The sequence below is a fragment of the Apteryx rowi genome, unplaced genomic scaffold (genome assembly GCF_003343035.1).
Source record: "Apteryx rowi isolate R43461 unplaced genomic scaffold, aptRow1 scaffold_27, whole genome shotgun sequence".
NCBI classification, from domain to species: Eukaryota; Metazoa; Chordata; class Aves; order Apterygiformes; family Apterygidae; genus Apteryx; species Apteryx rowi.
Window position 1 is genome coordinate 514,902 of NW_020449085.1, and position 14,105 is coordinate 529,006.

The following is a 14,105-nucleotide window of genomic DNA, read 5'->3' on the forward strand; positions in this document are numbered from 1 at the left end:
GTGGGGTCAGACGAAGATATGATCTTCCCACTAAATGCACACAAAGATCAATGCTTGGATCTCAGAGGCATCCAGGCAAGAGCAAAGGGGGGTTATTGGAGCTAAATCGTTGTCACCAGCCATCTAAGGCACAGCTGTCAAAGGGACAAGAAGGTGATGTGGAAAAAGGGGTCTCGTGCCAGGGCAGGGAAAACAGCAGAGGTATCTTGGGCTGGGGCCATACCAGCTCCTACCCAAGGGAAAACAGCCAGCAAGGGTGTCCTGTGGGTGACTAAAGTGACCGTAGGACATGCCCTTGTAAGTACACCAGTCACTTGTCACCAATGCCATGTGATGGACAGTTAGTTCCCAAGGACCCGCTGAACATGCACAGCTCCCGCTGTCACGCTCCTACCCAAAGCCTGTAACAAGCGTCAACCTTCAGTAACAAACCGCAAATGACAGCCACGACGTGACAGCAGGAGAGCAGAGAGATCACAGGCCCTGCCAGCACCCTGCATCACCACCCCAGCGAGGAAGGAGATTGTGCAAAATTGCCGGAGGATCCACACTGCAGAGGAAAACAAAAAAACAAAAAAAAACAAACAAAAAAAACCCACCCCCAACCCCTCCCAGTGAGGGCTGCCAGAGGAGATTTCCCAGTCGGAAGCCTGATGAAGAGTTTAAGCATGTGAACAGGCCCTGCCAGCCCCAGACCCAAGAGATGGACATCATTATGGGTGCCAGCCAACTCACCTACCTCCTTTCTACCTGCCATCACGTCTTTCAGTTTGGTCAGCAGAGATCTCGGCGTCTGAGGGAAAGGACTGGTGAGCCATAGCAGGGAGGTCCTGACACCTTCCTGGAAAGGGACTGATCTGCCACAGCCCAACAAATAACAGGGAAAATGGCTTTCCCTTCCACAACAAAACCACTGCTCGGTCCCCTGTCTAGCAGCCCAAGTGTTTGGGTGTCCACTTGTGCTGGGTAGCAACTGCACTGTGTTTTCCCATCTGCTGCCCTGATCCTCAGGGAAACATGCCCAGATGATTGCAAGGGCCAGCTAGAGCAGCGGTGAACGGCTGCACCAGCCAGCACCAGCATGGGATTCGAGCAGCAGCTTTCTCCCCGGCTGCCCCTCACCCTATCCAGGGAGATACACCAGGATGGAGCACTACCGAGTGCCGGGATGATTTCACCTGCCAGCAGTAAGGCTGGCCGGCTCCATGCCGAGGAGGGAGGTTTATCGCCTTGGGAGGGACGTGACAGATGCCCTGGCACCGCAGACCCAGTCGGCTGGCACACGACAGCGCTCCTCCGAGCTTGGCAAGCTGGGCAGAGCACGGCTGCAGCGCCGGGGTCCGGCAGGCTCCCAATAGCTGCATCAGGCCACACGCCGTAGGGCCATTTGCGAGCAGCCTGGACATCCATCCTCGCTCTCCCGGAGAAGGGAGGTAGAGGCATCGAAACCAATTTAACTCCCATAAAAGCGCGGCGCAGCAGATTGGAGCTCGAGAGGCCCCCTTGTAAACAAGTCCTTTAACCCAGGGCTTGGCGGTTAAAACAGGAGCCCCAGCTGGTATTACCCAGGGCAGCTACACACGTGCCTCTGGGAGTTCGACACGAGCAATAGTCCTGTCTGGAGCAGAATATTGCTCACCTGTTGATAAAACAGCCTTCATACAAAGCTGACAGATGCCGAAATAAACAGTGCTTTGAGAGTGATAAGCAGTGCATTAGCTCTACTTGAGTTCCCTGCCTCCCAGTACTGTCAAGCATTCTGCCAGCAAATATTAGATATGAAGCGGTCGCACTGTGGGAGTACCGGGAAATTATGCATAATAAAGCTCTGCTTCTCTAAGACGACATGCAAGCAGCCACCTCGCTCCGAGGGCTGACGCCTCCCCATCTATCGGGGAAACAGGAGGAGCTTGCAACTCAACGGCGCGAAACGCTGGCAGCCCTCACCGCCCCGGGGAAGAGAGCCGCCGAACAGCACCGGACCGTGCTCCAGCCCTGGCAGCCCAAAGCAAGCTGCCGTGTCACTCATCTGAAGATCCCAGCAGTCACAGCCACGTCGGCGACGGCCGCAGGAGGGTTCAAAGGACTGTGGCGAGTCCTTTCAGGCTCTGCTGAATGGCTCAGCGATCTTGGAGGGGATTTACAATCGCTCGTTACTTTTTGAAATGCTATCAAAGCAAGATATTCCTATTCCTGCGCTCTTCTCCCTTGCTGTAAAAGCCTCAAGAATTCACCTCCTGCTTCTGGGTTTGAGTTCACAGGTCTACAAATGCTGGATTTTGTTTATAGGGGACTGCGTATCCCCCTCTGAAGCCCCAAGACCCAGATATCAGCAGTGCTGTATCTCACCTCAGGGTGATGCAATCTTGGCCCATCACCACCATCAAAGCATCCTCAGTATTACTAGGCATCCTGAGAGGTAGAGATATTCCCAGCAACAAGAGTCACCATTTAAGGGGACAGATGACAGCGAGGCAGCACATTAAGAGTGCAAAGCCATCCATTTGGGGCAGGGCTTCCTTGTGGTTAAGGTAAGATCTTCCGATCTGCCCTCACACGCCAGCCCAGCCCTTTCCTATCATCTCCCAAGCTAACATGCGTCTCCTGCCCTTCCCTCGACTCAAACAACACATCTCCCAGACTTCTGGGATTTTGTAGGTTCTGCAAAAACAGGAGGGCTCGGAGAGCAATGGCACTGCCACAAGCCTGGGGAAGGCTTGGCACAGCATGCGCAAGAGCAGGGCAGAAACACATGTAGGAAAAGGGTAAGTTGAGCCTGGTCCTGCTGGCCGGGCAGGCAGACGGGTGGAAGGCAGTGCCACAAGCAGGCGGCAGCCATAGGCACCCAGAGTGGCAGCACGAGAGATGCCCAACGCAGCCAGGAAGGCGAAGATGGTGGTGGACATGGGGAGGAGAGCTGTGCGACCTGCTCAGGCTGTAGAGCTGCAACAGGCAACCTGGCCGGTAGTCGTCACAGTGAAGACTGTCCTACAGCTCCTTCCCGTTTGCTCGGGACCGTGCCGTCCAGCCTAACACCACTCCATGCGAACACGTGCATTGATGTTGGCCCAAGCGGTGCCCAAAGCCCCAAAGGTGGGCACTGAGCCCCCAAATACCGCTTGGAGTTGCCTGCAGAAGTGCAGTCCAAGCCCCTGGAGAGCGCAAAGCTCGTGCAAGTTGGCCGCAGGCAACCTGCCCCAGCCTTCCACCCCGACAGAGACATCAAGAAAGGGATTTGGAAGGCTACGTTTTCTCCTGTTTCCTTTGTGTAGCTGCTGTTGCCATGCTGTGATCCTCGTTGCTATGAAGGTTTGTATGTCAGGCAACGGCTTGTTTTGGCTGCAAACACCACCGCTGCGGTCCGAGCTGGTTTCACGGCATGGGTGGTGTCAGGACCCGGTCCAGCCGCCACTCCAACATCCAAGTGAGTGGAGGCAAGGAGGTGCCGTCATGCCCGGTGATGCACTTCATGCCGGGTGACACCAATTCCAGCGAGGGGGAAGAAGGAGACCCAGGAGCTAACGAGGCAGCAAGTGGAGTGATGCTTTCCGGTATAATTAGATCGGTTAATAGTTCCTGCAGATCGGAATCACACCTAACAGAATTAGGGAAACTGCCAAGACAGCTGCTCCCGTGAAAGGCATTTAACAAAACACATTTCCTGCACAAGACGGGCATGGAGAAGGTGCAGCCGCGCACGGAGGCATTACCATCACGGTGGTGGGAGAGCTGATACGACAGGCCATTTGCCACAGCCAAGCTAGCTTCCTGCACAGTCCCACCACTGACGTCCAGCGGGTAAGAAAAACGCACCCCAGACCCTACCCTGACCCAAGCCTAAAGGCACAGCAATGCAGGTGAACTGAAAGTCCGCAGCAGATGCTGTGGGCAGCAAGTGGCAGATGTTTGGGGATTGGAGCCCCAAAGTTGCCTTTGCTGGAGATCATACCCTCATAGCTTTTACATGACTGCCAGCAGCAAGACATCTAGAGAAGGGCAGAGGAAGAAGCTAGCCATGGCAGCAAGGCAGGTTGGCTGAGCTAGCACAGACATCAGGCCTGGAGATCCCAGTTCCTTGGAGCTTCGCTCCACCATATCAGAAGGGTCAACTCTGGCCTGTCTTTCTAAAGCCACAGCAGCATTGCCAGGCTTTAGGGGGCCTTTCTGCCCAACTTCACAGCCACACGGACAATCCAAAAGCCCTTTTCTACAAAAAGGGAGCTCTGGTCAACCATCCACATTGCCTTCTGCTGTACAACCCCCTTCCCAGAGGTGTTTGAGGCAGGCATACCTCATCCCCTACAAACCACAGGATCCTGCAGGGCGAGTGCGCCTATTAAAAACACACACTCCAAAAAAAACCCCCAAAAAAACAAAATAAACACCCTTCCAACCAAGAGTTCACATCTTCAGCAAACAAAGATAACTCAGTGGGTCAGCTGTGAGACAAAGCCACATGAAGGGAAGGAGGAAGTTATGCAACTGGATGAGCCCAAATACACTTCTGCTGCTGTGCACTGAGCACTGCTTATCGTTTCAGCTTGCAAAAGTGGCACATGCCATTAACACACAGTCAGGAGCTACCGGAGAAGAGCAGTTTGCAAAAAAGGGTCCACGTCAGAGCAATTATCACGGGAGTCTAGGGGGCACATCCTACACAAATCCAATTTTCAAGGACACATCACACACCAGAGAAGAGCTACACTTCTCCTCGCAGAGCCAGTGGGAACTGTTCACGATGCTGCTTGGTGTCAGTGGTCTCTCCTTGCTACGCTGTTACTTTACAGACCCAGTAGGGGAAGCGTGCAAAGACCTAGAAGTGCCAAATGAGAAGTGCTCACAGCAGCACGTTCAGGGAGTCGGGAAGCAAACACAATTCTGCACCTCCACATGCCAACTGCTCCGGGGGGGGGACGGGGCTGTCACCCCTGGGGAGAAAGTGGCTGCTGCAGGCTAGCAACCTCCTCTCCATCTCTGATGTTGACATGCCTGACATGAGCCAAGTACTGCTCACAGCCAGCAAGAGGAACAAAAAAAGCTTTCTGAACAAACTGCTTAGCAAAAAAAAAATCGGTTGCAATTAAGCCCTTCCATTCCCTGCACCTGCTATTATTAATCTGGTTGGAGCAGGCCGGACCCGTGCACAAGCGGTCTGCAAACATTCGGATCCATGAGCCCTGCTCAGGTAATGGCGCAGTGAAGCTTAAACACCAATTCACGCGTTGCGACATCCTCTGCTCTGTCAGAGCCACCCAGCAGACACCACGTGCTTCCTGCACTCCACCGAGCGGCTGGTATTTTAAGAAATGAACTTTAGCTTCAGACAGTTCGGCATGCAGAAAGCCCCATCCCCCAGCTCCTGGGAGGTAAGGATCGATACTGGCCGTGCTGCTCCTGCAGCCCAGGGTCCTTCCAAGCGATCCGGCGAGGCTGAAGCTCACGGCAGCTCTGCTGAGGTCATCCTGGGACAGCAGCAGCACCGTGAGGGCCCGGGGGAGACGCTGAGTGTGGTGGGGTGGAAAGGATGGGAGGTGTTGCTCAACTCACCAGAAAAGGGGATGTCAACCCAGGAGAAACAGAGACTGGCCCAATCATGGAGAAACAGAGACTGGCCCAGGCTGGCATGCCCCATGGCTAACTTAGAGTTTGCATGAGTACCAGCAGTAATGGCATTTTAGCACTCCCTTTGGGGATCTCGGGACTGGACTCCGGTCACACAGGCACACTCATCCATGCTGAAACACTCCTGGTTTTGCTTTGTAGACATGCCCTACATGTAGACCTGTGGTCCTCCTCCCTTGCATCCCTCCTGAATCTCTGGGGCAAGGAGAGATGCTTGTTGCACCCTATACATTTCACAAGCTCTAGCTTTGGACTTCACACAACCAGGTCTTGGACACTCCTTTAGCAAAGCCAAGCCTTGCCCGTAAGCCCCATCAGCAATGATGGGAAGGCAGGAGAGATGTCAGGGGAGCAGGGAAGAGGGACGGTTTCACCCCAAGTTTTTAGTCTTATACAACTGAGTACGAGAGATGCTTCTACTTTGGGAGCTGACATACGCAGCAGACTGGAAACGACCAAAGGAAACAGCAGGATTTGTATTCTGCATGACAGGAGTGCAGGGCTCGCTGTAAAAGCCATCGTTCCTGACAGCGGGAACCAAGCAGCAGCCAGCAGAGCCAGGCAGAGAAGGATCTTTGCACAAGTTCATTGAATTACTGCAGACTAAAAATAGCCAAGCTGCAGGAATCACAGAATGCCTCCGAGGCACGGTCTGAAACGATAGCTGCAAAAGAAAGGGATAATGCGGAAGGACAGGCAGACGGGCTGCAGAGCTTCACAGACTGGCGAGGCCCAGAAGGAAAGAAAGGAAAAAGAAAAGAAAAAAAAAAGGAGGGTAAAAAGAAACACCAAGCGCTGACGTTACAGGAGAAACCGAAGCCTGCGAGGAAAGGGGCTTGGAAATCAGCAGTGCAGTCAAAGCAGCGGCTTCCTTGCTAATTCTGGCGAGAAGCAGGAGGCCTGCCGCAGCCGCCTCCTTTGAAAGATCAGAGAGCACCGTGCGGCAATCAGGACTTGAAAATTTTACAAGCTATCCAGAGCTGCTATGAAAGCGCAGCTCAGCTCAGCGCAGAGCAGCATTGGCACAGGGAGACATTTAGCACTTCCACACAACTCCCAGCTGCTGCCCGAGGCCTCCATCTAGCTGACGCGCATCTCAGAAAACCTGAAGCCCCGCAAGACTGGATGAATTCTGCTCCGTCTCGCTCTCACTTCAATGCCTCTCAAGTAGTCAAGGGATTTGGGGGGGAAGAGGGAAAGGACGGTTGTGCTCAGTCTCCTGCAAGATCGGGGATCCCCCGTTCGTTCCTCTGTGCGCTGCTGTGCGGTCTCCTCTGCCCACCACGCACCTCTTCTCATGACTTCCCCCAGAGAGACCAAGAGGTCCAAGCTCTCACCGGCTTCACCACTGCCCACAGGGTCTCCAGCAGGAGCACTGAAATCAGACTCCCAGGAGTTTCATGCAACGGCGGCTTTCGGAAAGCTTTGCGGAGCCGCAGGCGCATCTTCAGGAGTGGGAGAGCTGGAGGTTGCACAGTGCTCTTGAATTCAAGCATGCATCCTGTGGAGAGGCTGGGTCCTGCCTTCACCTCTCCACCCTTCCTGTAAGAGGTTTAAACCTCGCCCTTTAGTGCCCGCATTTCTCGTGTCCTGCTTGACACTGATCTAAAATAAAAACAGTGATACACCAGCTCCGGAGGCACAAATACTCACATCTCAAACTCCACGGCCCCAGGGTTTCTGGACACCAGGCTGAAGACAAACATGCTCGTGGGAAAGGAGAGATGGTTTGGTGCTTCGTGCACAGTCCTAAAACCTGGGAGGGGCTGACACTTCCCTGCACTACTAGTTACTCCAGGTGCCACTCCAGACAAGTCACTCAGCTTGCCCGTGCCTCAGTTTCCCTGGCTCAGGGCAAGTGCTTTACAATTTTTAAGGTGATCAGATCCTTTGTAGAGACCAAGAAACACTAGAGACAGGCTGATAGCTAGAGCAAGCAGATCTTACACAACGTTTCTCCTTGGGGAACAGTGCAGATGAGGCAGGAACATGACACAAGCCATTCCCTTCTCCCTATTGCCCACATCCCTGACAGTAACCAGCCTCCAGCACAGAGCAAAGGGCAGCAGCGGGAAGCAGGAGCCGCTCACTAACTTTGCTTCACGCAGGTGGACACAGCACACAACTGACTGCGGGCTTTGAGCAATCCCCAAAACTGCTGGCAACTCTGCCGCCCGATATCCCCAAGCAGATCCCACACGCCCAGAACAAGAAGGGCAGCTCGGAGCACAGCCGAGTCCCACACACTGCTGGCCACAAGCGGGGACGCCCGGCAGCGCATGCCGACTTCCACATTCAGGGCCCCTGTACGCTGCTGTGCACTTTCTTGTCCCTACCAGCAAGCCTAGCTCAGAGAAGAAGAATCCCCTGGGTACAATTTTCCAGCATTGTGGCTTCCTCCTGCCTCAGGAGCCGCAGGAAAAAAAAAGCATTTACAGTTTCCTGCTGTCTTGATTCAGCTGAATCCTTCCATATATGCAACTGAGCGGAAGGTAAAACAGAGAAGGTAGAGGTGTACGAGGAAGCTGGAGGTGCCCATCTCAAGCTAGCAAGGACCAGTTGTTCAAGGTAGTCTCCCCCAGTGCGGTCTGTGCACTCCCCCCTTCCCAAATACCTCAGGTCACGACACCTTTCCAAGTGGGAACAACTTCAGTGCTGATCTCCACACCCGGGGCCGTTGCACCACTCAGTCCTGCACCAGCTGCACTTTCAAAAACAGTTTTCAAGAGGGGAGAGGAAAGAGGAATTGGGTCCCATCCTGATCTTCCCACAGCACTGGGGGCTAGCAAGAAGGGAGTTTTCCACACCTACAGACGACTGCGTCCATTTGAAGTGGACACACAACAACAACTTCAGCCAGGAGGCCACAAAACATACACACAGCTTCAGCGTAATCTGTGCTGGCAACACTGGAAGTTTTACACCACCAACCTGTGGCTAAATGGTAGCAGCACTGGCCTGTTTATGTAAAAGCAGGTTTAAGTTCAGCTTCAATTATCATCAAAGATAACGAAGACAGTCACAGTGAAGCGCAGCCAGAGGAGCACTGCCAGAGACAGTAGGGATTAAGGCCAGCACCTTCATTCCCCACACATAAGGGCAAAGGAAGAGCAGAAGCAGATGTCCAAGACGAGCTCCAAACTGGCCCATCCGAGGTATCCCACCAGTTGGCCTCTACCACCTCTGCTTTTTCTCACATTTGTGCTTCTGGTCTCTATTTCTGCTTCCAGACTCCAGCTGGAGCCAGACACAGATATGAGGAGTTCACCTCAGGCCTCCAGCCTGAATCTCCAACCTCCTGAAGAGGTTGGAGAGACGACCGGGTTCCTGTGCTAACCAGGGTACACTGAACCATCTATTCATCCCAATGTCATTTGGCAGAGCCCCAGCAGCAACTAAAACCCATCAAAGCAAGGGACTTGGTAAAGCAAACCAAACTCTGTGCGGATGAGACGAGTTCCAGTGGAAAAAGGTTCAATTGGCTTGGCAAGAGAGATGAGAGCCCCGATCTCCTGTCAAGTCTATTTTGAAAGCTCTGCTGGGGTTATTTATCCAGCAGGAGATTTCTGCTGCCTCCCAGGGCTTGTGTGCTTTTGTGACAGACTTGCAGGTTGCCAACTAGAAATGAAGTCAACTCTGTCAAGCTCCCATTCAGGTTGGCATGGTCTTTTCTCTGGCACCTCCAGTAACAAGTTAGCTCTCACATAAAGGCAGAGAAACGGCAGTTTAGATTTTCACCCGCTGTCTGGGCAACAGGATAACACAACGCACTGGGTTGTTGCAGGTTTTGGCTGCTTACTTCATTCGCCATACAAATTAAAAGCCTAACTTTAAGAGCTGCTCCCACACAGCTACTCTGTCCTGACCACCCAGATTGTGGTGGAGAGGAAGCCTGGGATATGCCAGCAAGCAACACAGCAGGGGAAGAGGAAGAAGGGGATTATTGTAACTCAAAAAGGTAATCGCTGGAGGGCAAAGGAACTCTCCAATGACACTTACCATCCTCCGTCTCTTGCCAGACGATGCCTTCCAGGTTCACGCTGGTCCCAGGTTCGCAAGGGCCCAGACACTCCGGCTCGGTGGCCAGTGCCACATCACAGGTATTCACTCCCACAGAACGGGTGCGTACCATGATCTGCTCACAAGGCGACGAGATGTCGTTGTTGACAACAGGGACGAGGAGGTGCAAAGGCAACACTGCAGGCGTCGAGACCGGAGACTCCATCTGTGGAGAAGGAGAAACATGCCAGTCAGTGTCAGGAATACACAGAGGAGAGCAAGTATCAACAGGCATCTACATTTCTGGAGAACCCCAAGTCCTATGCCAGAATTGCCTTTGGCCTGCTTGCTAGGAGGTGGTTCAAGTCCCACGCATTATCAGAGGACAAAGATCTAGCAGGCCTTTTCCACCCTGGCGTGCCCATACCCACTGAAAAGCCAGCACTTTGTAGTTATGTAGATCACACCCAACGTCCTTCCACAGGAGGTATCTGCTCTGCTGTTGAAGGTGCTTGTGCCAAGTTCCTTCACAGACTACTTTTGCTGGTGTAATCATCCCTGGTCAGGATGCCTTTTGGCTATTGCTCAGACGTTAATGTAGTCAATGACTTTGGACCTGATGGCTCATTAGAAAGAAAAAAATTACAGGCTTCTGCTCAACTGGCAGGACAGGACAAACGAGCAGCGGTCTCCCTCTGGTGCCAATGAAAACCAAGGTCCTCCTCCCAGATCTACCCCATGACCATCTGAAGACACATGCATTCAGGTTACAACCCTCTTTTCTATGCAAGCGAGGGCAAAGTATCAGCTTCAGAGAGCAATCCAGCAGATGCCTCATGCTGAGGGAGAAGAGTTGCAGGCCAAAGGAGAGCCAGCCATCTTGCCCTCCTTGCACACAGAAACCACATCGCACTGCCAGAGCTGGGCTTGGAAAGCCAACAATCCAACACGCCAAGCATAACCACGGTGCAAGGCTGAGTCACTCTACCGCTGACAAGCCAGGTCCTCAGCCGCTCTGCCACACCAGCAGAATACAACACTGTATGGAGAAGGATGGCTGATAGGCTGATTTTGCTGCTGGCCAAGGGAAGGTGTAGGGTGGAAACCTTCCTGTCCTTCAAGGTTCATCAGCCAACCCACCCGCAGTAAATCAGTTCCCTTGCCTTGGCTTGCCAAAGGGGATTTGCAGCTGTTTTCGGGCTAGCTGCTCATCCTCTGCTTAGCTCTCCTCTCTCACAGGAAGGTTTATGATCTTGATAAGATACGGAGCAACCTCAAAACAGAAGCAGACTGAGGAAACTCATCAAGTCATCAGCGAGCCCTGACCTGTGTTTCAGTTTCAGTCAGGGGAAGACCCCTCCACAGCATCCAGCGCTACACCGAGAGATATCTTTGTAAGCCTCTACAGAGAGCTGATTGATGATAACCCCAGAGAGGCCAAGCCTGCTACAGCCGGCGCCAAGAGGCAGGAAGCAGAGACCTCCAAGCTGGTCACCGAGCGGGAACGCTGACACCAGCCCATGACCGTTTCTAACCTCATCGCTGGCTCTTGCGGGCTGACATTGCTGACACCGACAAAATGGTCGGCCTCCCACCCCGAGGTGGCATCCTGGTCCTGAACGGCTGCCAAAATTATCTGCTTGCTCTCTCGCTCACATACATATATCTGTTAAGCCTGCCCTCTTTACAAGACAATTTCCAGGAGTGGAAACTTGCGCGTTAAACCTTGCCCGCCCCATGCCACAACGTGCGCACACACTCCCACGTGCAACCACGCTGTGGGGCCAGAGGATCCCATCTCCCCGAGTGAAGGTGTTCGCAATTCCCTGAGCAATTAGCGCCTGCAAAGCCTCTCCAAACCTTCAGCGATACAAGTCACCCACAGGCCGAGATGGTACGAGAGAGGCAAATCCCTACGCTGCAGCAACCGTGTGGAGGAGCGGGAGGTGGCATTCGCACAGTGGATACTACCTACTCCCACAGGGGAAGCTGCACATGAAACACGAGTTCGTCTGCTGGCAGGGGAAACGCATTGCAAATCCCCTTGGAGAACCCAGAGGTCTTCTGGCTTGGCCAGGGCAGGTGGATTTGCTGTCGCAGCCGTGTTAACGCAGGAGAATACGAAGCGCCTTCTGCCCACGTGCCTGCAGCCAGCTCCCTGTCCTCCTGCGTATGTCCTCCGTCTGGACAGCTCATCAGAGCGCATCCAGTCCAATAAGCATTAAAGACAGCCTAGAGGTTTCACGGAGCAGTGGCTGGACTGCAAGCTTCCCTCTATCAGCAGCACAGCTCGTGCTTTTGCCTGCCGTCTCATTCTGCAGCTTTTTCCCCCCACGCACCAAAGCCTGACTTCCCACCAGCAAGATCGGCTCGCTCAGAAGACCGTCCTTGGCTCTCATCCCCGAGAAAGAGCTCCGATCCAGAGACCGCCCCATGCCTGGTGCCCCAATCCAGAAGCCAGGCAGTCCTCCGGCATTTGCAAAGGTTTCTGGCACAATGGGGGGGATGGAGGCAAAATGTCCCAAGCACAGTGGCCCCATCCCACGTGTCCTGGGGAATCCAGGGAAAGATGCTCTAAGGAAGCTCCAGGCTCCTTCGGGGAAGCTCAGGAAAGCAAGCTACTCCTGAAGATCACGCTTTCCCATCCAGCCCTGGCCGAGAAGGCTGCCCCTCCAAGACAACCCAGTTACAAATCAGGGCAAGTCCCCCCCTGCCCCAGTGAAACATCTGGAGAGGAACCAGGCACAGCTGGCTGGCTTTGGTCCCCAGCAGCAAGCCCAGGAGCGAGGCTGGGTTGTGCCGGGGGGTGCTCGCCTCCCGAGCAGCCAGGGCCAGGGAGCGGCGGCGGCTGGCTGCTTGTTTGCGTGCAGAGGAAAGCAAGGGCACCTGTGGGGTTTTGAAACCGTTCGGCTTCCTTCCACTTTGCAACAGAAACCACAGCGCAGCGCAGGAGCGTTTAATTACAGTTCCAGCTCTGCTAATTATCGCTCGGTCACATTTGTAATCTGCGTTACGCCACAGCGCATAATAAGCAGCTCGCTGCGATCTCTCTAATAAGCGAGGAGGCTTTATGGGATTTCATATTTCACTCCGCGCTGGAGCAAACAGAGCCTCATTTATCAACCATCAGTGCAAGAGGCCGCTCTCTCGCTCTCTCGTCCGCAGCTTGAGAGCAAAAAAAAGGCCCAGAGAGACTCTCTGGAGGCTGGGACAAGGACAAAGCCTCCGGCACGGCGCTCGGTGGCAGGTAGCCTGGTGCTAAGGGCAGGTGCCGGACAGGCTCGTGACAAAGCTGCCGGAGGTAGAGGCAGGCAGACCAATGCCCGAATTTGCTCCCCACCGCATGCGTCTTATCTCCCAGTGCCGCGGCTTCTCCTCCTCCTCCGGCCTTATTGAGCCCAGCGCAAGGTTAGGAGAGCAGCCCACCGGTCGCAGTATCAGCTCAGGGCAGCCAGTGCACGAATAAGGATGGATGCAGGGAAGGAGAGAAGCAGGGAGTCCTGTCGGTTCGCGGTGCGAAGGAGCAGCTCGTTGGCTCACGCCAAAGCGTCAGCCGGTGCTGCCACAAGCCGCTCTGCCAGGCCGTTCCCGGCCCGGGCTCACGGGGCCAAAAGGTGAGTGCCAGAGACACTTGCATTGGAGAAGCGGGGCCATTTCGTAGCCTTAAGCAGCAGCTTTCCAACCCCCTCCAGCTCCATGGCAGGCTGAAGCGAGGGTGCAGCTAACGGAGATTTCGGGCTCTGTTGCACGGCGCTGGCTTCCAGCTCCAAAACAAACTCCCTCGGGCAAATCACTTAGCGTTTCGGGGCCTAAATCCCCTTTGCAGAAGACAATTTCTTTCTCTTCCCTTCCTGGCTGAGGTCTCAAGATTAAATGGCAGAGAGTGCAAATGCAGCCCCCGCGCGCGAGTTAGGCGGAACGAAGTTTCCCGCGCTAGCGTTAGCTCTCCAGGGGCACCTGCCCCTCTGAATCCCCCCCTAACGAAAGCCCTTTTGCAGCTCAGAGCAGCGGCTTTCTCCCCCCCACCCCCCCATCACAAGCAACATGCCTTCAGCACCAGCCAGGACAGAAGCATAATGGAGCCAAGTCCAAAAAGCAGCGGTGGTGGCACCGCTCAACAGGGAAAAAGCAACTTCCCGAGAGCCCCAGGGCGCTGCCAGTCCTGGGCAGGGGGCTCCGCGACCCCCGCGAGCCTCCCGCAGTCAGGCCAGCGTGGCTTCCTTCGGTGAAGTCGGCATTAAAGGCACAGCACACCCTCGCGACAGCAATTTGCTAAGAGGAAAAAGAGAGAAGAGGGCGCGCCAAAAGCAAAAACGCCCCAGACTACTTTCGATGCCAACCCCTGAGTCGCCTTGGTTCAGACTGGCAAAAACAGGATTGGTGCTTACCAGCGTTTTGATTTGCTCCCGGCGGTCAAAGCAATGCAAACAAGAAAGTGCATTTCCGAACGACAGGAGCGAACAGGTATGCCAAAAAAAAAAAAA

The 14,105-nt window shown here is 54.3% G+C and overlaps 1 protein-coding gene across 2 annotated transcripts in view; it reads right to left on the bottom strand.

Moving 5' to 3' along the window:
* The window catches only part of ZNF609 (zinc finger protein 609), a 73,724-nt gene that overhangs the window by 14,960 nt on the left and 44,659 nt on the right, over nt 1-14,105 (bottom strand). Inside the window, exons 2-3 of one of the 2 annotated variants that reach the window (XM_026068332.1) lie at nt 14,010-14,024; nt 9,622-9,847 (exon numbers count right to left, since the gene is read on the bottom strand). In XM_026068332.1, the coding sequence (XP_025924117.1) occupies nt 9,622-9,847; nt 14,010-14,024 (241 nt within the window). The remainder of the gene's footprint in view (nt 1-9,621; nt 9,848-14,009; nt 14,025-14,105) is intronic. The other variant, XM_026068330.1, reaches the window with a different exon arrangement.